General features: G+C 38.7%; 1 protein-coding gene across 1 annotated transcript in view; it reads left to right on the forward strand.

Moving 5' to 3' along the window:
• The first annotated feature begins 16,052 nt into the window (after positions 1-16,052).
• Positions 16,053-27,801, forward strand: part of osbpl10a (oxysterol binding protein-like 10a) — a 90,556-nt gene continuing 78,807 nt past the window's right edge. The window contains exon 1 of the mRNA XM_084738391.1: positions 16,053-16,648. Coding sequence (XP_084594517.1) covers positions 16,371-16,648 — 278 coding nt within the window. The 5' untranslated portion in view covers positions 16,053-16,370. The remainder of the gene's footprint in view (positions 16,649-27,801) is intronic.

A 27,801-nucleotide genomic window follows, 5' to 3' on the forward strand; every position in this document is an offset into this window, starting at 1 on the left:
TAACTGAATGAATGACTTTGAAGCAGCAATAAAGGGACAGTTCAAACCCCCAAATCAGAAATTCTTCCTCTTGCGATTTGTAAGAAAAAAATGGGTGGAGAAACTTTTTTTTTTATTATTGTTATAACATAAGTGTAGGCATATTGTGAGTTTTTCTGTGCATTTTTTTCAGTACAAGAATGGTTTGTTGCTGTTTCATGCACTTTCTATAGCTAGGAAACTTCACTACTAAGATAATTATTATTGTTTATAGCAGTGGTTCCCAAGCTTTTTCTCTCAGGCACACTTCAGAAGCCAAAAGTTCAGGCCCCCGTGGCCACAAAAATACTCTCATCCCATCCCAATCCCACTCCAAGAAAAAGAAAAGAAAAGAGAGAAAAAAAAAATCCTGTACCATCTTAGTCCAAGAAGAATGACTCCTGTCCTGTCCCATTTCTGTTAATACACAGTTCACACACATCATGCACTGGTCAGGTGACTGCAACCAGGTACTAGAGCAGAAAATAGTGTTTATTCATATTAGAACCGCATTTTATATATATATATATATATATATATATATATATATATATATATATATATATAAACTTGTTATTATGATTCCCACTCCAGCTCACACTCGTTGACTTACTTTTCTGTTCTGTCCTGTCCTGTGATCAGCCTCTAGTTTCTGTAGAATTAAAAATCATAATCTTGATCCCAGCAAAACTAAGCATGTAAACTAAGTGGGACGCCTATTTCCAAGCTTTGCTTGGGGGGAGACGCACAATCTAAGATTCGGAAAACCCTTAATCTAGATTATTTTAATGTGAGTTGCAAGGCTTTGGAGACAACGCAAGTCAACGCTGACAAAATCCCTCAAACTTGCAGCCATGAACATATTGCTTACTTTGTCTTCTCCATCAGTCAGCACTGATATCTGTCAGCTTCATCAGATATTTGTTAATAAGTTATTAATATTTAACCACTGTCAGTATATCTTAATGTTCATAAAGATTAGTTTAGATTATTTTGACAGTGTTTATACACTAAGGCTTTTGCAGTATTGTTTACCTTCACATTTTCCGCATGATATCAGCAGCCTTCCTCATTATCACAGAAATGGATATGCGATAAATCATTAATAAATAGTGTTTTATAATTATTACAACAGGGCTGCAACTAATGATTTATTATCATAGGTGATTAATCTGTTGATTATTGTCTTCATTAACTGATTAGGTGTTTGATCTATAAAATGTCAGAAAATTGTGGGGGAAAAAATGCTGATCAATAGATTATCCAAACAGTGAGCAATTAATTTAATAATTAAAATAATCATCACAGCTCAACTTTACAAGGCTCCCTTTGCCAATTATAAATGGTAGTTAGTCATTAGTAAATGGTGATTATTTTTCACTTTACAATAAGGCTCCTTTTTAAGGCGCCATTTATAGATGGTTGTAACTCATTAGTAAGATTAATTAGTGGTTAACAGTAACTGCTGTCACATAGTTAGGGCCATTGAACTGACATAACCTATTTGTAACTGTTACTGAATGATTTGTAATATGTTTGGAGCATAACTCAATTGTAACCCATCATTTATAAGTGTAGTCTTATCGTAAAGTGGTACCAATATATTGGTTAAAGGAGAGTGATTAAGCAGAGTCTGATCATTAATAAACAGTGACTTAAAGTCTCCTCCTGTTCCTCTGTGCTATTAATACTGAGTGGAGAAGAGGACAATCAATGCTAATGTAATGTCCTTGAGTGTGGGCGGGGAGCAAAGTATGTCTCCAGTAGATTCAGACTGCTCGGGACGGACCTCTGTTCCCTTCAGCATACAGATGAGCTGCATTATAAAGGCTCATTACATTAAAACACATCGGGTGTATTGGGATGGATGGGAGGAGTGTGTGTACGTCGCCCTGCACGCTCACTCTCCCATTTCCCTCGTCCCCTCTCCTTTGTGCCCTTTACAGAGAGACGAGCCTGTCAGAGAGGCGGGACCAGAACAAGACTAAATTATTCCCCTAATTAGGAGCAGAAAGTGGAGTCATCGTCATGAATGTATGCACCTGTAATGACTGTATTAATCTGAGCGTTTGTAATAAGGACAGGAGTCATCAGAGACTGACGTCCATCTATTCATCACACTCAGCAGCTGAACATTTGGCCAGAGATGAAGAAAGAATGATGTCAGTAATGAAATGGATTTAAAACCTTTACTTCTAAATCAGTGCACAGTTATTAATAAACTTAACTGCACAACAAATACAGAAAAGATGATTATTTACTTATTTTACCTGATCATTAGACCATGCAAATTATTTAAAAATGCAGATAGTTCATTCTACATTTGGATAGTCTTCAGGGAATGTGAGGGGAGGGTCTTTGAGCTGTCTGAAAAGTTGAAGAAAACTCAGGGATTACAGTTTATATATTGAAATTGTTATAATAAATTAACATACAATTAATTTCATTTAAAACGTATCATTTACTGTCAAGCTGGGCGAGCAGAAGCTAGACTGTAGTCAGGATTAACAGGACTTTCATTAGTATATTTTATTCTCCATCATGATTACATATAATAACAAACTAAGTTGCCAAAATCATATATATTAAAATTAATATTTTTCACCAAACTAAAGGGAAGAACTAGGGGAAAAAGTCAGCCAATTCAGCATAAGCTAAGGCTAGCCCGAGCTAACTCACCCTCATGAGCTCATCAACTAGCTTTAGCTTACTTTAAACCTGCAATAACTGGAAGTCCATTTTGTCTGGACTATAAAAGGCCCCTGTCATTGTTCTGATGGAAAATTATTTTGAAACCCAGAGAGTTAGAAAAGTGTCGCACTGAGTGAAAGTCCATTTGTCTGACAGCCTGTTATCCAGAAAACAAACCCTCTTCCTACAGTGGTTAGTTCAGGGACAGTTGGCCCTGTCCATGGTGCTGAATTCGCTGTGCTTTTTCCCTTATTAGCTTATCTTTCTGGCCTCGCACCAAATGATATTTCAAGCAAATTTACTGTCACAAACACATTTTTAAAATCCAGCATTGTCAGTTGGTGCATTGCTGTTGTCGTTAGGGTAACTGTAACTTAATCCTACCCCTAACTGCAGGGAGATTGTGTATTTTTGGAGCAATGGGCTTTTGGAGCTGTTTGTTGGGCATCAAAATGTTCCAGAATAATGAGGCGTTAGAACAATGGGACAGTCCCTGTGCAAAGTTGGTCTTTACTATTTTACTGTTTTTGAATGACAATTGATATTTTACTTCCGTACTATAGTGTAAGTAAATAATGTTTGGAGGAAAAACCAAAATAACAGATTTTTTGGCTACTTGGGAGCCAGCCAACGTGGAGACAGTTTCAGATACTTTATATATTACAGGGTAGATTAGTAGCATATTACTGGATCCTGTCATGTAAGTATATCATATGTTTCTTTATGTAAAATGTTACTCAGAACTAAAGTTGTCAAAGAAATGTCATGCAGCAAAAAGTACAAAATTTCTGCTGAAATGTAGCGAAGTAGAAGTATAAATATTAGAGCTGCACAATTAATCAAAATATAATGTAAATATCAAAATGGCAAGTTAAACTGTGTGAGAAAACAGCATTATAATGAAGTGCTGCAGTGCTGCAGAGATGGTTTGGCCTGCAGATCTTGTTCTCTAGATCGAAGAAAACATTTATTTGTTTGGTACAGACCCAAAAAATATCAAACCCCTCTTGACTTTGATAGCTTTTTTTCAGTGAAAATGCAAATTGTGATGCAAAAATGATCATCGCCATTAATCATATTGCGTATCATAATCACAATATCTGTCAAAAAATATGCACAATATGATTTTATGACCACATAGTGTGGTTGTACAGAACAGCTGTAACAGTTGTAAATTCTTAAGTAAAGTACAAGTATGTCAGAATTGTACTTGCAGTACTTGAGTAAATATATGTAGTTACTTCACAACAAAGGGTGTTGCTAATACAATTAACAATGGCTCAATTGTATTCTGTGTGACAGCATGCACATTCAACTGTCATTATTTTTTATTATTTACACTTGTGCCGGTCATACTCTTTAAAAATGTCTGCTGTGAAAAAAGGCCTATTATCTGTCTGTCTGTCTGTCTGTCTGTCTGTCTGTCTGTCTGTCTGTCTGTCTGTCTGTCTGTCTGTCTGTCTGGGAGTGCAGTGATTTCGGGTGGTTGGTTTTTGAGCCACAAGCTATGATGAGTGTAGGATCTACAATGCAGCAATTTCTGTCCTTGCTTGATTTTTGTTAAAGTTGCATTTAGTTATCTTTTATATTACACATGTCAAAAACCTCTGGTCTTAACTTAATCTTGACCAAATCTCCACGTACACTTTTGGCTTTTATGCGCCAAATTCCCAAATCCTCCAAAGAGAATTACATCACATCTTAAAGGTGATCTCATCATTTCCTCAACCAGGCCAAGTGTAAAAACAAATGAGGTTTTCTGGCCAGTAGATGTCTCTAATGTGCTGCAGAGAAATAACATCCAGCCACAACCTGCTGTGGGTGTAAATCACTGTTGTGCAACCTGTGTACGTTCACTTCTTCTGCAGTGCTGTAGTGGGTTGAGGCGACAATTAGTTTGAAATACAGCCTGTTTTGTCTGATGATGCTTTGATGACTTGCTGCCACAGCTCCGTATTACCTTTCCATCTTGACATTTGTGAGCAATAAAATCTGAATTAGCCTGTAAAGAAGCAATTATGGCTGATTTGAATGCATCTGCATATGTCAAATAAAGTGATTTTAACTAAGAAGGTGATCATAGAGTCCTCAAAGAAAATTAAAAACAAGGAAGGTAATAAAATTTGGATGTAAAATAAGCACATAAGAATGCAGGGCCAGAGCTTGTGTGTGTGTGTTTGTTAGTGTGTGTTTTCCTGTTGTCTGTGGAAAAGGATATTAAAGTAGCGAGCAATGACAGTGCAGAAGAAAAGACGTGAGGTGTCGACTCTCTCCCGGTGTCCTCTGCTCTGAACAAGCTTCAGGGAGGTGACCGTCCTCGGACTGTCACATTCTGACATCCAAATCTTTCTGGAGTGTCTGCTAAGCAGAAAAAGTCTGAAATCAAATGGGGCCATTAGCTGTGATCCCCCTTTGCTCCTCTGACAAACACAAAAAGTGTCAAGTTAGAAACGGAGATCCTTTTGCTCCTGTTCAACTGAGCGATAATTGAGCCCACAGAGAGCTTTAGTGTCATTGTTCCTGAAGGTCTGTCACTGCCTTCCTGTGTTTTTGTCCACCTTTTTGTGCTTTTGGTCCTGTTAGGTGATTTAATAAGGAAGAAAATATCTATCCTCAAAGTTCAGGGTTCGTTAGTGTAACACCTCTAACTATGACCTTTAACTCAGCTGTCAGACACTTGCAGACAAAAATAACTCTTGATGAATAACAGTGAAAAATCAGCCAAAATGGATCTTTTTCTCATATTTTTGCACATTTTCCTCTTCTGTTTCACCTTTGCACAGATCATCATAATCACAGCCAAATCTGGAATTAAACCACAACCTTTTCTTGAGCACATTATTTAGCTAATTAAATATTTCTTGGCATGAATCTGTTGCTGAAGAGTAGGTTGGAATTGAACTTTTGACCATTTTGTTAATGGGAAGCACCAACAACTGCACAAAAGAAACACTATAATGGAGATCAAAAGAAGAAAAATACCTGCACACTGCTGTCTTGTTCCCTATTATTTTTTCAGCTCTGTCTGTACAAAGACATGACAAATAAAAGCACAATTAAAAGATAGCACTGTCTTTTTCCAGCATACAGATGGAACCAATTTTCTGATAATCTGAAATTAACCTCAAATTTAGGTACTTTCAAGTGTAAATTAAAAAAGTTATTTGGGGGCTTTTGATTGATTGATTGTGTCTGCACTGTATTTTATGTCCATCTCTTATTTTATTTTTCTTATTTCAATTGATTCTTTTTTTTTTTTTAAATGTTCTAATGCATTTGTTGCCTCTGTGTTTGACAGGTGCTACACAGGTGTTCTGTATAAATAGGAACACTTCTTTAAACTGACTGTGCTGAATCATCTTTGTCACTGACTGGATATTTGGAAGTGGAGCTGCTAGCTCAGCTGTAATTCACAGTGTGTCACTTCCTTTATCAAAGCATATTAAAACATCAAGAAAACCACAGAAAATCATAATCTGATAACTCTCATAAATAACAGGCTGCTGAGCTGACAGTATGCACAGTGCTTATAGAGCAGATGTGGCCAAAATGCGGCCCGGGGGCCGGATGCGGCTCACTGAAAGGTTTCATGTGGCCCATAAGGCCATCGTGGAAATACAAAAAATAAAAAATCAAGCAATTTGCCTACTATTAAACCATTATGAGACCTTCATTTTGAAAGGGGTCGGGGGTTAGCCTGATCAGTTTCTCATGTGCCCCTCCCCCATGAAAAATAATTCCCTACCTTGTTGCTGAGGCTATTTTATACTGAGCTGACCCTGACAGCTTGAACCAGCAACAGACTGACCTACAGTCTGAGACCAGTGATGCATTCACTAACTGTTGTCTGTACTGAAGTACCTTCAAATAATGATTCGTTCACTTACTGTTGTATATAGTGAAGTGCTTTGGAACGGTGGTGCATTCATTTACAGTTGTGCGTGTGGAAGTAGGCTACCTTTGAAAGATGATGCGTTCACTTGTATATACTGAAGTACCTTTAAAAGGTGATGATTTTCTTAGTGTCGTACAAACTTGAGTGCCTTTGAAAGGTGGTGTGTTCACATACCATTGTATGTGCTGAAGAGCCTTTGAACAGTAATGTGTTCACTTACTGTTGTATACATGCTGAAATTCCATTGGAATGGTGATGTGTTCACTTACTGTTGTATGTACTGAAGTGTCACTGAGCTGTGAGACATTCACTTATTGTTTTGCATGTTGCGGTGCAAGTGAATGGTGAGTTCATTTACTCTTGCGCACACTGGAATGGTGATGCATTCACTTACTGTTGCCATTGAACAGTGATGCATGTTCTTATTGTTGTGCATGTTCATGTGCAATTGAATGGAGATATATTCACTGAAGTGCCACTGAACGGTGATGCGTTCGCTCACTGTTGTACATACTGAAGTAGAGCCCAATCGATACCCGTAAACTTTGACTGGTATTTTTAAAATTAATAATTAAAAACAAACAAAATAAATCAACACACAAATAGAACATCATTATTGTATTGTATTGTGCTGTATAATATTAAAAACACATACAAAATCAAATATACATAAAATGCTGTCTAAAAACTAAAACAAAGTCTGCATTATGTTCTGTAAAGATTTTATATTGGTGCATTTTCAACTACATGCATTCTGATACTGATATAGCTGTGATAAGCCAAATATCGATTGACAATAATGGCCAACCAATAGTGCCATTGAACTGTGATGTGTAAAAAATCATAATGAGTAAATACAAATCTTTGAATTGAACTGAACAAAGTGATATCATAACTTGCATTATAATCTGCACAGCATAGTGTGCTATACAATCTAATATGTGATGGCTTTACTATGAGGATATTTGGACATAAATATACTCTATGTCATGGAAGCAGTTGGGTTTACAGTCTTGTAGTTTTGTGTTGATATACTGGTCTTAATTAGCAGTCTCGCTCTTGTAGAGGTGTTCTGACCTTCAGAGTAGAGACCGATTGAAGGTTGAAAGCACACAAAAACTGTCTGTCTTCCATATTCATCTCCAGCCAGCACAGAGCCGTATTATTCTTTAGCTGCCTTCCTCGATGAATATTCATGGATTCATCTTTCAGCCTGGCATGGAAAGAGGCAGCAAGCAGAGAGTCAGATATTCACTCCCTGGAAGTATAAAATCCTCCTCTCCTGCTCTCAGCTTACAGTCTGACACACACACACACACACACACACACACACACACACACACACACACACACACACACACACACACACACACACAGGCATGCAGTCTGTTGACCTTGTCAGTGTACAGGGTCAATAGCCCCCTTCTAGTCCATTAAGTAGTTATTGGTGAGGTTGCTGGTCTGTATGAATAATGCAGGATGTTGTGCAAACATACGCAAGCTTTTGGCAAGTCAAGCATCGCCGCATGTCATTTATAATATTACACACTGAACTCCCTCGGAAATAAACTGAAATATATGACCTAACATTGCAGCTTTAAGATTACATTATAGTAAAACCAAAGTAAGAGCCGACAGAGGAAGTTAAGCTTATTTCACACACGTCAAATGAGCTTCTATCCTGAGAGCAAAGGGAGGCAGACATTTTATGGAGCCGTGTTGGCGGGCAGCAGTTTGCAACGAGCAGATAAAATGTTCCCAAAACAAACAGACTTGAGATAATCTCAGTTCCTCTGGTTGCCAGGAACAATTAAACCAGGTGAAACTCTAATCTGATCCAGCTGTTCTTTGTTAATGCAGCGTCAGAGGAAAACAAACCGAGGTCGATCGTGTCTTTCTGAACGAGGGTTGGGAGGGTTACTTAAAAATGTATTCCACTACAATTACTAATGAGACTACCTGTTAAAAATGTATTAAGTAACTTGGTACAAGTATCACAATATTAAAGTAATGTAACTTGACTACTTTCCATTACTTTTAACATTAAACATTTAACATTAACTGTTATTCATGTAGCTATCATTAGTGTTTAGTCTGTGTAGCTAATGTTCTGTGTGGCTAGCATTAGCGGTTGTTCTTTGTAAGGTTGGTCTGTCTAGCTAACATTAATGGGTGTCCTGTGCAACTAATATTAGTGGTTGTTTTGCATAACGAATATCAGTGATTGGTCTTTGTAGCTAGCGTTAGCTGTCATTCATGTAGCTAACATTAGTGGTAGATTATGGTTATCAGTTTTTCTGTGTAGCTACCATCAGTGGCTGGTCTGTTTAGCTAATGTTAGCAGTCGGTTTGTGTGGCTAACGTTAGCGGTTGTTCTGTGTAGCTAACAGTAGAAGTTGGTCTGTGTAGCTAACATTAGCTGTTGGTCTGTGTAGCTAACAGTAGCAGCTGGTCTGTGTAGGTAATGTAAGTGCTTGTCTCTGTAGCTGATGCAAACTGTTGTTCTGTGTAGCCAAAATCAGCAGTTGGTCTTTGTAGCTAGTGTTAGTGCCTGGTCTTGTCTGTAAATGTTTCTTTAAATTAGATGTTGAGTTCTTGGATGACGCATTTTCACAGCTGAAGGCAGAACTGTAACTGCACTGTGGTGTTGTTTCTCTTGTCTGATATGATGAATCTGCTAATTACACAGTCCTGTTGCATGTAATGCATTACTCCCCAACCCTGGTTATTGTTGAGTTTTGGTGTGGACTCTCAGAGAGGAGAGGAGGAGAGATATATGGTCTGTGTGTGTACAGTGTGTGTACACAAAGTGATAGGCAGTGGAGCAGATATCTGTCAGGGACAAGGACAGACAAGCTCACACAGCCAAACACAGATAAGGACGAAGAGGAAATACACACATCCTTATTCAGGTTCTGCTCTGAAATGAACTCTGTTACTCAGTAGTTTTTCCAATAACCTTTGCATGACTAAGCAATGATTATGACAAACCGTATCAACGAACAAAACTCCCCGGCCTGCCTTTGAGCTGCCAGGATCCATTAAAAGCTATGACATATTAGGTTGCGGAAATCGAAGCATTAGAACTAAGAGATGAGAGCGTGTGCTGATGGAGGACTTCTTCACTTTATCTTTAAAGCTGAGTCCTGGGCTTTTTCTTTACTGGGCCTCGCGATCAATCATCAATTATTCTCTGAAAGGCTGTCAGACATCTAACTGCCAAATGTGGTGGACAGCAGCGGCACACTTTGATCAGGAGAAGTTCTGCTTGCACAAAGTTTGCTGGTGTAATATTGTGAAATAGCTTGAATGGAATCACTTCTTAGCACACTGTGGCCAAAAGTATGCGGACACAACTATATTACACACATATAAATGTGTTAAATATCTCATTCCAAAAGCACCAGTCTTTCAACAAGATTTTGAACCTGACTGCAGAGGTCTTCTCCTATTCAGCCATCAGTGACGTCTGACATTGAACCATTTCTTTACCTGGTTTTATGCACAAGTGTATTCTGCTTTATAAAGCCTAACTACAGTAACTTCACAAAGGGTATAAATGAGAAAATTGGCTTTAAAGTGTTTTTCACTGGCCAGATTTTGTAGTTATTACATTGCTTTTTCTTTAAAACAGAGAAAAACTGAACTCTGAAACTTTGTCATAAGATAAAATAGATATCAAGAAGTTCATTTTTAGTTATAACTCAAGTTTTGACCAGTTTCTATGGTTAGCCTTTGTACAGCAATATTGTCATGCTGAAACAAGCAATTACCCTCCCCAAACTGTTGCAAAAAAGCTGGCATCACATTGTTCCAATGAAATATAAAGCTACAGCCAGCAGCTAGTTCACTTAGCTTAGCATTTAGACTTGAAGCTTAGACTTAATGGCTAGCCCACCTCTGTAATAAGATTTTTTTTTTTTTAAATATCTACACATCAGCACTTCCAAAGCTCGATAAATAAATAAACCTAATAAATCTCACACACGGTTGTAGCGTGCTAAATATCAAGGAATTTTGGATGCAGCCAGTCGTTGAGTGTTGGTTGAGGCTAGTAAACGTGGTAAGCTAAAATTGAGCAAGACAATAAAAAAAGTCCAGTTACCTCCAACAACTATCACCTGAAGATGTCAAAGAAGCTCTTGATGTCTCTTTTAAATGATTGTTGTCCATGAAAGTTGAGTTACGCTGCATAGTTCTTATTTTGAGGTGGTTATATACTAATGAAAACATGTTTAGGAATTTTATATTCCAGTTTTGCAATATTCAGTCAATAACTTCGCATAAATCTTATACACTGGACCTTTAAATCTCACTTAACTGCAAGTGAACCAACCATTACGATCTCAAACAGTCTTCGACATAGTTAGTTAATTTTCAAATCTAGTAGGGATTCCAAGCTTTCCAAAAATACAAATGTCAGGTAAAGTTTGGAGGAAATGTATGTAAAATGAACAACTTAAAACATTTATAAATCACTACATACACCAAGAAATGTGTTGCTATCATGTTACAAACAAGGCTGCTGCTCTTATTTCCCCAAAAAGCTGACATTTTGGAGCCATTAGGTTTGATAGTATCTCCTTATTGGCTGTAATGGCTGTGGTGCCGAGAGCAGGCTGGTAGTGGAAGATGATGAGGCCCCGCCTCAGGCAGTCACAGCTGCCATAAATCTGAGCGAGCTGACACAGGACTGTAGCGGAGGAGATTGGTGCGATGTCAGTGTGTAGCTGGGGAAAAGAGACGCACTGAATCACAGCTCTGGGGAATGAGTCCTCTCATGTTTTACAGTGCTGAGGTGAGGAAACGGAGGTGTGTCGTGCAGCAGCTTGTTCTGTCTCGGCAGAGTGATGGTGACTGTGATGATGCAATTTGTTTCAAAGTGCTCATGACGAGGATGATGGGGATGAAGATGATGAGGTGGCGGGGAAAATGGAAGAAGGTCAAGAGGAGGAAATAATGAAGATGATGATGATTTTTAATGTCATGATACTGCAGAAAATAGAGAGCTGCTGTTCTGCTAACTTCTGTAACTCCATGCAATTTCTTATTCAGCACTTCTTTCGTCCGCCTTTCTGAAAAAATGAAGCACATCTCTGAAGTTTACTTTCCATATTCTAAGACAAATCAGCGTCGACTGCATCACTTGCAAGTAACTGAGACCTCTGTTATTTTAACATGGTTTAAAGCTACTACAAGGAGGTTAAGAAACAGTCTCAATTTGTTACTGATGGCTGTATATGACCTACATAACCATAGTTTTTTCTATTATCATCCTTAATACCTGCCACTGGGTTGGATTCTGCTTGAAATCAGATGAAACGAGGCTGTGTTTACATTTTCGCAGGCAAAGTTTCAGTGAGTGGCACGTTAGCCAGTTAAAAGAAGCAGGAGGAGATTTTTATTTAGATAGTTTTATTTTAGACGTTATATTTTGAGGTTATTACAGTGCTGCTTTTGTCCACAGACGGGGTCCCAAAGCACAAAATATGAAAGTTCCTTGTAGCTGCTTGTAACAAACAAACAAAAAACCCTCGGTCCCCATGAAAAAACAGCAAATCCAGCTTACTTTAGGCTTGAGCTTTACTATTATATTATTATTACTATAAAAAGTGTCTTAAATATGGATAAAAAATATGGACAAAAAAGAATGCTAAAAGATTTAGGCTAAAGCTAACACATCTTAAAAGCTTAGCATCCCCATCAGCTTATAATATGTGCAGAAGACATGGACATAAAGAAACAGGGTAATTTCTACTGCATAGTAAAGCTGGTTAGCCCTAATATTATACTATTATAACACATTATGATGTAATTAAAGTAATTTTAATCCTAGCATAACCCTGGGACATTTTGAAAGCTTACTATAGAAAAACTTTTTTTTTTTTTGACTTTGTATTTTCAAACAGGAAGCTTCACATTTACAATAGAAGAGGTGTGGAGGACGGCAAATAACCAGTGAGACAAACTCTCATCCAGTTTGTCTGGAGTTGCTGTAGTGTAAACTTCCCAAAACCAAATAAACTCCGATATACTAGCAGAGACATTGTTTTGCAAGTCAAGTCTTTGCACTCAAGTCACAGGTAAAGACTGTCAAGTCCCAAGTCCAAAGTCCTAAACTTTGAGCTCTGAGTCCTCAACAAGTCATAATCTGCTGTTCACCAGATGTAATGGCATTTTAACAACAGATTCCTGACTTCATGTTCTTTGTGCAACTTCAAATGTTGAATGAAGTTGAAAGTTGTTGCGTGTCTTCATGGTTCTCTCCTGCAACCTGACTGGATGACGTCAGACTGGCTCAAAGTGGATATGTTTCATCTTGCTGAGAATGAATAGTGTTGATTCAGTAGTTAATCATTCTTTAAATAACATGTTTCTTAATCTTTGGGCTTGGCAGAAGGTATCAAGTTTTTTCAAGTCAAAAGTCCAAGTGAAGTCTTGAGTCATTGATGTTATGTGTCCAAAATGATTTTGATTTTGTCACGTTGAGTTTGTGACTCAAGTCCACGCCCCATGCTGTGGATGTTTGAGTGCTGAACAGGTATTATCTAACCTGTAACCCCACAAAAATACTCTAATATTGTTATCTAACAACATGCAACTTGCCTCTGAGATAAAATAATGCTAAGTAAGGACTGTGAACTCGTTAGCTGGACAATATTTGCAGTTATCATTAGAGCAGATTACTTTAGTTTTATTTGTCAACTGTAGTTCCCAGGCAGGTAATAGCTGAAAGAACAGAACCCAAGAATAAAGGCAATGGAAAAAATACAATCAACAGTAAAAAGCATTGTAAAAAAAAATGCAAACAAAGCCTGCACTACCTGGACAAGAGAGATGGACAGGTGATGCACAGAATCAACAAATCAACAAACATATAAACACACAGTTTAATCAATTCTTTACTCCTTTGCTCTTCTGTGTTTTTGGTTTGGTGATAGAAAACATTCACTCCAAACTCTTGATATACTCATTATCTCTCTTTCTACAAGCTTCAAGATGTGATTGGACAATCATTGTTTAGGGGCGGGATTTAGCAAACAGTTAATTTCTTTATATTGCAAAAAGTGCCTGATAAAGTCTTTTTTTTTTCTATAATTTATATACATCCATTATCGAAAAGTTAATAAGAAAGGCCTCAGAGTCAAATTGGCATGACCTCTCATAATGAAATGCAGCTGACCCGAGCTTGACTCTCAGCACAAGCTTTTAACAAACCATTGAGTCTGTGTTGCACGGGGATTTTTTTACTCTCTCGTATTGATCTTTGCTTTGTGGCTGCCTCAGCTGACAAGCAGCAGGAATCTATCCGTGCTCTGTTAAGTGTCCTATGGAGATTCACCGAGGCATGCCTTCAATTGCTCAGCGCAATCTCGGCCTCTTCTTAATAGCCTGCAGTGCTCCTCGGTCTGGTCTTCATTAACGTGTCCTTTTCATCCTGGTTGTCATGGTCCTGTGTGTTTGTGTGTCTGTGTGAAAAGGTTATATAATACTTTGATAAAAGAAAAAAAAAAATAAGAAAAACCTCAAGGACACATGACTGTCTGAAAGCCCTTCCAAATGTAGAAAACTTCAACTTTCAAATAACTAGAAAAGATATGAAATAAATTTTACAGATAAATATAAGCATTGTTTTTTGTTATGTGATATTTGGAGTGATATATTCTTCCTTCTTTGTATGCATTCTTTACTTAAATTTTCTTTTCCCACACTATTCTCTACAATTTCTATTTCACCTTTTTAATAAAAGCTGCTAGACTGTGAAGCCATGATGAAAAAAGTCCATGATACTGTCCCTGACAAAGTCTAATGTTTTATTTTATGAATATATACTGGAATATTGTTAATAAACCAGGACAAACAAAAAGAAACAAGACTGTAAGTATGCACAATACTTGGACACGTTGGTGCATGAAGCTATATACAAAAGTGAATATGCTCACATGTTGATGTTAAACAGGTATAATGTTTACCATGTTGACATGACATTTGCTAAGTAAGTTGCAGCCTCTGGGGCTGAAAAGATGAAGGCAAAGCAGAAGTAGCAAAAACAGTTCCTCAAATGGCCACTAAAGGGGTCAGTTCACCTCCAAATCAATAATACATAACTGTAACTATAGTGCTATTTATCCTTCCAGATTTTTATTTATTTATTTGTTTTTTTGGTGTGAGCTGTAGAGTTTTGGATTTATCGATTGTACTGATGTCTGCCTTCTGTCCAATTTAATGGAACTATATCGTGCTTGGCTCGTGGTGCTCAGAGTGCCAAAGAAATACATTTGAGGAATTTAACAGCGATGCACCAATCTTGACCCAGTTACCCAAGATTATCCACAGATCTTTTTGTGAGCAGTTTTGTGAGTTTTTCAAATGTATATTTTGAGCACAGCAAGCTGAGTGCCATCTATTTCCATTATGTTGAAGAGAAGGCAGATATCTCTACAGTCAATATCTCCCAAAATCTGCAAACACCAAACCTATTGAGACTAATAAATAGCCCCACAGGCACGGTTATGAGGGTTACTTTAAAAATGTATTCTGATACAGTTACTAATCACTTATTAAAAATTCAGTCAGTAACCTAATTACCATCTTAAAGTAATGTAACTTGGTCACTTTCTGTTACTTTTGGATTACCTTAATACCAAAAATTGTGAAATTGTTTAGCCTAATATAATATTCTATGTTTGTTGTTTAACTGTTTGATCAAATATTCCTTATTATTATGTCTGAATGCAAGTTTAGATTAATGGCAGTAATTGCACACATTTCACACTCAAACTTCAACTAAAGTATTTTTAGTGGTTGTAGTATTAACAGGTTAACTAGCTAACTGGATTTCAATGACATTAGTGGTTGGTCTGTGTAGGTAATATTAGCGGCTGGACTGTGTAGGTCAAATTAGCAGTTGGTCTGTGTAGGTAGTGTTAGCGGTTGGTCTGTGCAGCCAATGTTAGTGGTTGATCTGTGTAACTAACATTAGCAGTTAGTCTGTGTAGGTAAAGTTAGTGGTTGGTCTGTGTAACTAACACTAGTGGTTGGCCTTAGCTGTAAATGTTTAATTAAATTAGGTGTTGGAGAAGAAAATGTACATTTTGGAATTTGGCAAAACTATCTTTTTAATGTTTTGGGGGAAAAAAATCTATAATTGAGCTAAACCAAATGTGAAAAAAATGTAAGAGAAAAAAGTTACACAACATTAGTATATTTATCAAGAGCATCAGCTGTGTCCCTCAACTGTGAAATCAGTCCTTTGGAGGAATCATACAGTCTTCATGTGTGTCATCCTCATACATGAGTCATCTGAGGTTTTTCCTACTGATGTTTGCAGCACTTTCATATTTTTAGGGATGGAGGGGGGGCTACTCTGTTTTTTTTGGTACGATGATGTGTACGATAGGACTGCATTGTAATATCCGGGGGCAGGTCCAGAGTGGAGTGGGCGTGTCCACGCGCTGCTCTCCTTCCTACCAGGAAAACGCTGGAGGAGACCCACGGAGCCACACAGACTGACGCGCACTGCAGAGGAGCGAGCAGGAGGACACGGACAACAGCGAGGATTTAACATGTCAGCTTTCTCACGCAGCGAGGGACGGCGCAGTGCGGCCACCGCACATGCACTGCCTCTGCTTTAGTCCTGTTTACCACTTATGCGCCGCTGAAATCTTCCCCGCTGCTGCTGGTCCATCCCCTGCTCCTCCTCCTCCTCCCCTCTCTTCCTCCTCCTCCTCCTCCTCCTCCTGCTCTCCGCCGTCCCGTCGCCAGGATGGACAAGACGCTCTGCAGTCCGCATCCTGGGACCAACAAATCCAACTCTTCCTCGTCGGACCGTGGGAACTCGAGGAAGCCCGGGAGGACCGGGTCGTACAGCCCCGGCTCGGGCTCCCTGGGCGGCCCGGCCGGAGCGGGAGGCGGCCGGGGAGCAGTGGTGGTTCTGGGGAACAGCATGAATCTGCAACAGCAGCAGCAGCAGCAGGCGCGCAGGAGGCAGCTGGAAGGAGTGCTGAGCAAATACACCAACCTGATCCAAGGCTGGCAGAACAGGTGAGAGAGCGCGGGCCGAGTTCAGATGGACGGAGGAGAAGAGAGGTCGGGGAGTCGGACACTTTCAGGTTCAGGTGTCAGATGGCCTCGTGTTGTTATTTGCCCCGTCCACGTTGCACTTTTACCACCACGTCACCGAGGGGGGGAGGAGGAGGAGGGGTGAGGAGGTGACGGGGTTCATATCCAAACCCTCTGAAACCCTGCACACATGCTGCATGTAGGCTAACTTCTAACTAACTTCTTATAATGTAAACAAACACTAAAAACTACAAAACCAGTTACTAGAATAGATACCAGGTTAGTCCTGCATTTTTTATTGTATTCTGTTATGTTTCACAAAGTCCACTTTCGGTTGAAACTGCATCACAGATGTTTTGATTCAACTCTACAGTCATTTTTGAGGCTAGATTTAGTGTAGTGCTGCAACTGTTACATCTTTTTGTGACATTTCTTAAAAAAAAAAGTACAATTTCTCTAATTTCTCTGTTCTCAAATGAGAATATTTTCTGATTTATTTAGTCCTCTATGATAATAAACTGAATATCTTTGCATTATAGACACAAAATGACATTTGAGGATGTCTCCTTGATCCAGAAATTAATTGATAATGACAATAAATGTTAGTTTCAGCCCTAATTAAGTGGTGGTGTTTGTGTTTAGAGCTGAAACTCTAACTGTTTTGTTAATTGGTCAGTTGTTAAAGTAATTATTTAAAGCAAAAGACGTACAACTTAACTGGTTTTGAGTTCTCAGATGTGAATATTTGCTGGTTTTCTTGTGTCTGTAATAGTTAACCGAATATGTTTGGGTTTTTAGCTCTTGAGCAGACAAAACAAGATCTGGAGATGTCAAACTCGAGCTTTAGGAAAATATTAAGCAAGAAATCTTGAAAATAATTATCAGTTTATCTGACATGACAGTCCTGCTTTATATCCTATTTTTTATATTTTATAATGTTGACTTTTGTTTTGCATCAGAGAATTGTTGATCCATTTTTGAGGCTTGGTTTAGTGGTAATGTTGTGTTTAAAGCTAAAACTGCAGCTATTTTAGTAAAAGCAAGTCTTTTAATTCATTTCTTAATTATAACTGCTGAAAAGTAACTTGTTCCCAATAGTCAGTAAAGTGCAGATCCCTGCCAGGCAGCAGGTTGTGAAGCACAACCTGTGAGGCACCACAACTTCCTGATGAAACCAGCGGAGATGTGCAAATTTCCGTCAACTTTAAAGGGACAGTTCATGCAAAGATGATAATTCAGTCATTTTCTACTCGCCTCATGCTGATTGATGATCTGGTTTAGTGTTTTTTAAGTCCACAAAACACTGCTGGAGTTTCACAGGAAAACAGCGTTGCAGAATCTCCCAAAGAACTGAAGTGAATGGTGGCCAGTTTTCAAATATTAAAAAAACTACAAAACAAACAAACAAACAAAAAAAATCAATTAATAAAACGCCTCCATAATACTCGTCTGGTGTAATCCAAGTCTCCTAAAGCGTGTGTGTGTGTGTGTGTGTGTGTGTGTGCTCTCACCCAAGCGGTGCAGCTGCAGCAAAGAAATTATGTTCCTCTTCTATGTCGGAGTCCTCAGACATTTTCTTCGTTGTTGACAGTTTGCAAAGTTAATTGTGCACGTAACAAGTCACTGTCTCTGAGCAGATCTCTCTCTGTTGTCCGAGTTGCTTCCAGGTAGCATGTAAACACAGGTGTGAAGGTATTGCAAGATCTTGCGTCGTGCCGCTTGGGCGAGAGCTTGTGTACCCGCTTCAGGCCTGCGCATGCAGATCCAGTCTGAGAGGCTAAAACATGGTGTAAATGGCATCTTTGGGTCAGATTTTAATGTTGCGGCTTACAGACACTGGGATTACACCCCACGAGCAGTATGGAGACATTTTGGGTTTTTTCTGTGTTCTTTTTTAACATTTTAAAACTGGTCACTGTTCACTTCAATTGTACTGGATTTGGCTGCAACGCTGCTTTCCACTGAAGCTTTGAGAGTGTTTTGTGAACTGGAGATCTTCATCCATCCTCACATCAGCACAGGGGTGAGTGGATATTGAGTGACATTTCATTTTTGGGTGAACTATCGCTTTAATACGACCCCCACATACGTTGTCTCGAGATGAAATGAGATTTCAGACTGAAGCAGTTGTTGATCACTTGTGGCCCCTGGTGGGAAAAAAAGAACGACTGCTTGACAACAAAAAGATTTATTGTTGTGCTGTTGTATTGGATTGTATAGGTGTACCTAATAAAATGGTAACTTGGTGTGTAGGACAACCCTGGGCTCACTGAGCATAGATGTATCTGCTCTCCTGTTACAGGTGTCTGTGGTTACTGTGGTTACTTTATTATTTTTATTTTATTGCATTAAACAGACATTGTGCTAACGTCCTGCGGTTCTGTTGCTCATGAAGCTCTGTGACTGTTCGCTTAATGAAGAATGTCTCTGCAACAGCTGTCGAGATCACAGCAGTGTGTTATTGTGCGTCTGTACTTCATGCAGCATTCATGGGTTCAGTCCCTACCCTGTCCGATTTACTAAACTCAGACGCCATTTAATACTGACAGCGAGTTTTTTTTATTAGTGCGATTCCAGTTAAAAATATTACTCAAGTCTACACTTGTTGTTGTTGTGAAACATCTGGTTGTGGTTTAGTTTTTTCCCCTTTAGAAGAATAGAAAGTATTTTCTCTTGAATTTCCTGTTAGCAGCCGACCTCCTGCACAGTTAACATGAATTATGCAGGATTTCTGTTCTGCAGCTGTGGTGTGATTTGGGATTCTTTTTTAACAATATGCACACAAAGTAACTGACTTATATAGCGTCCTGTAGTCACTGTAGTGGTGCTGCAGAGAAGCCGAGGCTGTATGGTGTGTATGAGCTGGGCTGGAAGCCAGTGTATGTGAGAGGGGTGGAGTATAAGGAGGCGGAGGTGGAGAGGAGGAATGGCTGCTCCCTGCTCTCCCGTTTAACTGACAGACAGATGATGCACCGAACTGCACCTTGATAAGCACCCACAGGAATACTCGAGAGTAAGACTCATCCTGGATGAACAAAAAAGAGACACATGCTCATATTGATCAATAGAAATCTAAATTGTGAAGGAATTGTTGTCTGTAACCTCGGCTCACACAAACACAGAACGCACACAGATGCAAACAGATATCACAGTATGTGATGTGTGCAGGGTGCATTGAGCAGGATTGTGCTGAGTTGTTAGCAGGAAGGGTATTAAAGGGATCAGTTTGTTCTTGCTCTTGGGGCGATGCTACCTGTCCCGTTTCAATTTCAGTCTGCCTAAAGGCGAAGGTCTTGCTTTCAAGGAGAGATTTCTTTCGGATCGTTGACCCTGAGTGAGCGCCAAGGCCTCCAGCTCAACTGAATGTGTAGACACAGATAGTGAGCATTGACGAAAACATCCTGAAGATGTAGCCCAAAGTGAAAAGCCTCTTTTAGTATGCAAAGACCTGGATTTGTTATAGTACTACTATTATTTGTACCACTACGTTTGCTGTTAAAGGGATAGTTTGGATTGTTGAAGTGGGGCTGTACAAGGTACTTATAGATAGTCAATTTATTACATACAGTAGATTTGTTACGAATATTTTTTCAGCTTTACCTTGCTGTCAGACAGCATTTTCCAGTGGGAAAACCAGCGGTATCTCTCCAAAGCTACCAAACTCCATTGGCAAAATCAGCAATTTTTCCTTGTAGAACACAGGAGTTGCTGGTCTTCCACTGCCTTGATCTGTTAGTTTGTTTGTGTTCCTGTGTGTCTCTGGTGAACCTGAACTGTCCTAAAACACCAAAGTCACACAATAACACAAATAAACAGATTACGGCAGCAGGAGGCCAGCAACTCCTGTGTTCTGCAAGGTCATATGACAATGTTTTTGCAGATGGAGTCTGGTTGAGCGAGACAAAGTGATATTTGCCTTATGTAACAGCGGTTTTCCATCAGAAAAGGCTGACTGACAGCCAGGAAAATTGGTGAAAATATTCTGAATATACTGATTTTTTTTTTTTAGAGGAGATACATTTTGTTGCTGACCCTGTCCACACCAGTTCATTGCTTTGCTTCTTTGCTGGTGCCCCTCTCTGCATCTCCAAACTGGGGAAGTGCCTCCTCCATCCCCTGTAGGTAATACACTAACTATTGATAAGGACCTTGTGAAACCCCACTTCAAATAATCTAAACTATCCTTTAACTCATCCGTAAACAATTTTGATATCTCATTTTATTTTGAAGGAAACCAGAAAGTTTATAAATCATATTTTGCTTTGTGCTGGTTGTTCCAAATATAGCATGGAGATTGGATGTGACTAATCGAAGCGTGATGTTTATCTGTGCCTGAAATTAAAATGAGTTAACCCTAGATAAGTAGATTAAGATGAAGAGTCCATTATGCCACTTATGCATTCAGAAAAAAACATCTTTAAGAACTCATTTTCTTTAAAAAAATTGTCTGTTTGAAGGGAAATATTGCATGTCGGTCATGAGATTAGGTTGTATTGTCTGTCATGTTGTTTCTTAAACTATATTTTGCATAACAGCTACTAAAATACTGCTTTGGAACGGCATTATAGGCCTACAATCATAAAGCAGGGTTCATGTTTTTCTTGCAACAGTATTTAAACAAAATGAAAACAAAGTGAAGCTCAGTTTTACTCCAGATTCATGACAGCAGCTTCAAGTACTTTAGATTTCTGTCTTCTCTGTTTTACAATAAGCCACGTGAGAAATAAAGACACAGTCAATAATTTTAACTAAATAAATATCTGACATTTTTGTATAACTTCCACATGCAAGCATTTGTGTCTCTTAGCTTATCAAAATGAGCAAATGACTAAGAACATGGGAGAACAATCATCAAAATTTTAAGGTACCATGTGGAGTTTATGTTTTGTTAAATATAACAAAGTTATGTATCCCTGTTTCTCACCAAACGCAGTGTGTATCCCCAAGAACCAGTAAATGTGTTGACTGCATTTCCTTCCTCATGAAACATCAGCAAAGACCATTTTTGGAAGAATTTGAAACCTGCGTTGTTTACATTCGTGCACGTTTCCTTAGCAGCAGTCTTCTTCTTTACTGCCTTTGTTGGCACACAGCTACATTTCTTGGCACTGCCGCCAACTTTTGATCAGGGAAATAGCGTGAAACCGTCAGCAGGATGGTGTATCACGTTATCGTCTGCACACAGACATGCGGCTGCGTCCTCGTGCGCGAGATACTAACACAGCAATTCCAAAAACTCCACAAGGTACTTTTTAAAGGATTTAAGTCGGTAGTGAAAGCAGGTTTCAGGCTTCTTGTTTACATTTGTTCATAGATAGTGCCTTTAATGTGAGAAAACACATTTTAATCCAGTTTTCCACTGATCCCTGAGCTCATGGAAGCTTTTTCTGCCACACGGGATACTTTAATGAAGATATATTGGGTTTTTACTTGAGGTGGACAAAAATGCGAACTGGAATTTAGGAATAAAGCTACGATGACTTGTAATATCATGCTTTTTCTGAGCTCATTAGGCCGAGAGGAAAAATGTGGATAAATCACTGCTCCTCTCGTGTTTTAACATTGACAAATAGTTAATATCTTAAAGTGCCTACAGTGTTTATATATAGAAACATTTTGAAGGAGGCTGTGGCACTGGTGGAAGACTGTGTTGGAGTAATTACAGTCGTCAGTCACGTTCCAGTCTTCATCTCATGGAGAAACACATTGTGTGTGTTTGGCAGGCGGTGTCGTGGTGGGCAACAGACCTGAGTGGAGCTAATTCTGCCACTGTGTGGGTGGCCATGTGTCAGTGTGAAGTGCTGCTATGTTGTGGAGGTGCTGCGTGTGTGTTGGAGAAAATGTGCTGGGTAGCCATTTTTTGTCTCAAAACATACACATACTGCATACATGCTGTACATGTGAGGACTCTCATTTACATGATGCACTTTCTCAACTCCTAGACTTAACTTTAACAATAATTTTAGTGTAGTGTCCTATTTTTGTAGGTTTTCATAGTTGTTTATTTTTTTTTTGGTAATAATAACACACTATCCATCAATGTTAATTGAATTTCTGAAACATTGCAATGATAATGTAGCACTAATGTGCAGTTCAACCCTATTCTTGTCTATGAAACATCAGTAAATTATTTCTCAAAGCCTTGTGGGACAGCGGGTGATGGAGCCTTCATGGCCAGACTTTACAGACTTTATGCAGATGAAGACACATTTCCCCAGGAAGCTCTGTGGTGATTTTTTTTTGAAAACGGACAAAAAAAAAAGATGCAGTGTTGGACCAGACTTAATCTTTTTTTCCCTTCAAACAGACTTTCACTGAATGCAAAATAAAAAAGTATAAAGAAAAGGAAAAATGACATTAAAGGTACAACCCCAATGCTAATAAAGTTGGGTCTTAGTGTAAAACGTAAATAAAAACAGAATGCAGTGATTTGCAAAGGCTTTTTGACTTATATTCAATTGAATACAGTACAGAGACAACATACCTAAACAAAAATGAATGGCTGTTTGGCACAAAGTTGTGTAAATTCTCAGAAAAAGTTTTTTTGGTGCTTATAAGCAAGTTACCTGCTAGCTTGCAATGAGCGTAAAGCTGTGAAGACAATGTGTGAGTTGCTGGCTTTAAGTGAGCCTTCACTGTAATGAAAAAGTCAAATTGATGAGTTTTTTTTTTTCTTTTTTTAAAGAAACCCCATAACTGCAAATTAGTCAAACGTAATTGGGAGAGAAATTAGGGTAAACAGTGTAATTATTACCCACACCAGGTTTTCTGTGCACCAAGAGATTTCTAGCAAACATTTTGGGTGCACTATCTTTCAGTTTAATTCCCAAAATGTTTAAGATATGCTGGTTAATATATAATAAACTGGAATTATGGTTTAATCAGCACTCATTCATGCCCAACTCAAACCCTGAGTTTAACTGCAAACCTAATTCTTAACTTAACCCACATCTTAACCTTTATAGAGTCCCGTGAAGAAGATAAGTGTTGCCTCTTTGAAGGTCTAAAGCACAAATGGGTCCCTTCAACAACAGAAATACACTCGCATTGTGAAGTCTGAATATTCATCAGCTTAGTGCTGCATGAGAGGATGTTCACTTGAGAGTCTATTTCAGGATTAATACCCTACATTAAACAGGCCGGAGGATCCCAGACCAATCAGGTTGCCATAGTGTGTTGTACCAAAACACAAACGCGCACATTAACTCACAGTCATATACACACACTGAAACGTGTGCAGTGATTGGATGATATCCACAAGTGCTGTCTTTTATTACAGATACAAAAATGGTTATGTGTCAGATAAGATTCACGTGAGCTTTTGTGATTATTTATGTAATGCATACGTTACGGGACCTATAGAATGTGTGTGTATGCACATGTGTTTGAACATCTGGTCGTGTTTAGTGTGTGATAATTCAGGTTGAAGTTAGTTGTTGCTGAAGCAGATCAGAAGCTGCCGGTTGTGGATACTGGTTTCCAGGGAGATGATGCTGGAGATGGACTTTATGAAAAAGCAAAACAAGAAAATAATAATTTTTTTTAAACTACACATGAGGTCTGGAGTTCAGCTTTTCACGCAGGAGATATCTCTCTGTTGTTGGTTCGTAGTCAGGTTATGTTTGTGCATGCTGTGTAGGTATTCCAGCATTTGCATGCAGATCACTGAGTACTAAACATTCAGATCTCTCTCATTCTTCTTGTCAGATATCTGGTTGTACAATACAAGGCTGGATCTGCGAGCATCGCTACACATGTAGCTTCTAAATTTATTTCTTCCTAAGCGGTCAGCGGGGTGGGGAGTACGTGGTGGGGGATGAATCATTTCTTTGCAGATGTGCTCACAGGAAAGCAGCGCTGCTGTGCTGCTTTGATCAAAGCTGTGATTCGGGTTAATGCGGCTCTGGTGGGCGTCTCTGTGGCACAGAAGAGAAGGAAAACTTTAACGAGTTTGATTTCTTGCTGATTAAAAAAGTAGTTTGATTATTGCTGCCTTTTTTGAGGTTAATTAGTATTTGCTGTCTTCATACTGTCTTAATTGCCGTTGGTTTGTTTGCTGGTAGCTCAACTCAAGGTCCACCACTTTCAATCGCATCACACCGTCCTCATCATCACATTGAGTTTGCCGAGTTGTCACGCAACTGTAGTTGTTGAAACTTTCAACTCTGTAGTCAACAATTAAACAAGTACAGTACCTTGACAAGTGACCAAGCTCTGCTGGTGAAGAAGAACAATTGAAAACTCAAGAGGAGGCGAGCAGGTGTACCAGGTGTGCCAGTAAGTTAAGGTTTCTCTGTCAGCTGCTGTTTCCAAGGTCAAGAATGAGGTGTCGAGCTTGTTTATTGCAGTAATTTGATCAAAACTCAGACTTGAACCTTGTGGTTAATATTGAATCAAATCTTTGTGATGTCACAAGGTCTCCTGTTGTGACAAACCTGCTGATAAGTACTTTATCTTTGACCAGGTTTTAGTGTGATGTTTATTTTTCTGATTGAAAATCTGTTCCAAAAAAAGCCCTTTCTGACATGGAACTGATTCATGTATCTTGGCTTTTTTGTCAGTCAGACATAGTTTTCTTCTACCCTGTTGTTCCTCCTACATCACTGCAGCAAACTGAGAAGTTCAAACTAGTGGAGGTCAGCAAAACAGCAGTTTCAGAGGGTGTTAAGTTAGTTTTGATTCACAGTCATCAGCATGAGGGACACCTGCAGTGGAAATTAGATATTATATGTCCAGGAGAATCAGCTATAGTTTGCGTGATGCAGATTTCCTAAACTTAATCAAGTAGTTTTGTTGTCTAAACATAACCAAACTGCGACTGAAAGCTGCGGAAAAAACTTCACCACAAAGGACATGAACACCAGTCTCCTGGGTGAAAGCTAAACTAGGACCCCAGGTGTAAATAGCCAAATAGCTGCTGTGTGATTGTTCTCACCCGGGTGCAAATAGAAACTCTGCTACATTAATCTGATGCCTTTCACTTCAGACTTGTGCTATTGAGACTTGAAAGCAACATGTTAACCTGCCAGTAGATAAACTTAAAAGAGCTGCATATCTGACAGGGAGCTTTTTCCAATAAATAAGCTAAAAAAAAGCCAGATGTACAGAAAGTCCAAGTGAATGAGTTTCTGGTAAAGACGGTCCAGCATTTAGCAACAAAAAGATGCAGATTGTTCCCAGAAGTCGGTGGAGACCAAACTTGAGCAGCCTGAAAGAGGATACTAATGTTGCTCTGTCTCTGCTGGTTGTGTGACTTCTTCTTATGCAGCTTTAAGATCCTCCCATGATAGTAGCCTATGTGATAATGAGATTTTGGCTTCATGTAACCTCTTTGACACTGCAACACTGTCACTTAACAAGTATAAACCCACATTTCCTGCCAATAATCAGGCTGATTAACCGCTGGTCTGATGTTCCTCGGAGCATTTTTGAGAATTAACTGCCAAAAGAACAGGGAGGAGATGCGAATTCTGCTGACAAGCTATTTCCTGCAGCATCAATGTTAATGCCATTAGGAAATGGCAGGGTTTCTGTTGATGTGGATAAATGTGCTTGACTAAGCTCTTTTTACAGTGTTATCATTGTTACAGTGGTGATTTATTTGAATGATATCAGAAAAAATGGATCAGTATCCTAAATCTCTTTTTTTTTTTTGACTATTGAGTGGATGAGTGATTACATTTCAGAGCTGTACACCAGGGAGAGCTTTGATGAAAAATCAGAAAAGCTGTTTTTAATGGCTGAAAAAGCACAAATCTATACAGACAGGCTGGAAAATGCATGCATGCTATTTTAATCTTGATTAAACCAGTAAAGTATTTATTTATTTTATTACGATTTTCAAGCTAAATAGTGGGTTGACATGTGCAACACAATACATAAAAGCATAAGTGCCTGAGCAACAGAGCAAAGAGAGCAGCTGCACCCCCACCATTAGACTGGGAGGGGGGGCAAATGTGTGCTTTTGCATCCCCACTTTTTGATCGCACAGATTTGCTATTCGCCACCACCAAAAACAAACATACAAACAAATAAAACAAAATGTTCTGCAATCAGTCAGTACACACACGATAGACAGTGAATTAACAGTGTTATGAGTTTGTGTTTAATTCAGCGTGTATCTTAATTTTTCAATTGGTTCACTTCTCGTTTCCATGACAACAAAGTCAAAAATGTAAAGTTTTTACAGAAATGCAGTTTACCTCTATGGTTTATATGGATACAGAATTGACAAGAATGCTGTCAACACATGACGGGATTTTATTTTGTGTATCTAGTGTTATGCATTTTTATTTTTAAAGGTTTGGTGTAATATTTCCCCTGAAGTATAGTAGTAGTATAAATCAACATTTATAACATGACTACAGAAACACTAATTGCTAAAAGATGATAAGGTCGTCTGACGTTGACTGCTGTTAGCTATTGGTTTGATTGTGTGTATTGATTACTGATAGTGACTGATCAAGCTAATTATCAGCTAACTGTGTTCAGTTTGTAATGGCAGTATGCAGTAAATGGTTGTGTTTTCTATGTGTTCATCTTCCACTCACCACTAAAAGTACAAAACACAACAAAAAAAACTGATATTTTTATGTATGATAGCACATTATAAACTGAGCTTTATAGTCAAAGAGCAGCTTTATGGGCCGTGATTAAATGCTCATTGCAAGATGTCTTAGAAGTGTTAATGAAAAATTTCCTGCCATACTAATTTCACCCCTCCACTTTTAACTATAACTAAACACTCATGCACACAGGAACACACATGAGAACAGAGGCTTTTGATGGCATATGTAATAACTTTTATTTTCCAAGCACACATATATAGAGTACATTTTTTTCCCAATAATTTACGTATTGTTCATGTTGCCATCTCAAGATAAATGTCACTTTCTCCATTAAGTAATTACAGTCCAGTCATAGTAGCACTGATGGTTTTCCTGCAGCAGTTTCCATGTGAAGGCGTTGTTGCAAGCAGGCAGAAGCATTGTAAATATTCGTTTTGTGACATAAGTTTTTGCCCCTTTTGCCCTGTACCGATATCGCCATTATCTCTTTGGTGATATCTAAATAAAATACAAGTTCAGAAAATGTGAAAATGGTCGGCCATGTTGCTGGTTTTGTCCAAAGCAGAG

The sequence above is a fragment of the Lutjanus erythropterus genome, chromosome 16 (genome assembly GCF_056507025.1).
Source record: "Lutjanus erythropterus isolate fLutEry1 chromosome 16, fLutEry1.hap2, whole genome shotgun sequence".
Taxonomy (NCBI): Eukaryota; Metazoa; Chordata; class Actinopteri; order Lutjaniformes; family Lutjanidae; genus Lutjanus; species Lutjanus erythropterus.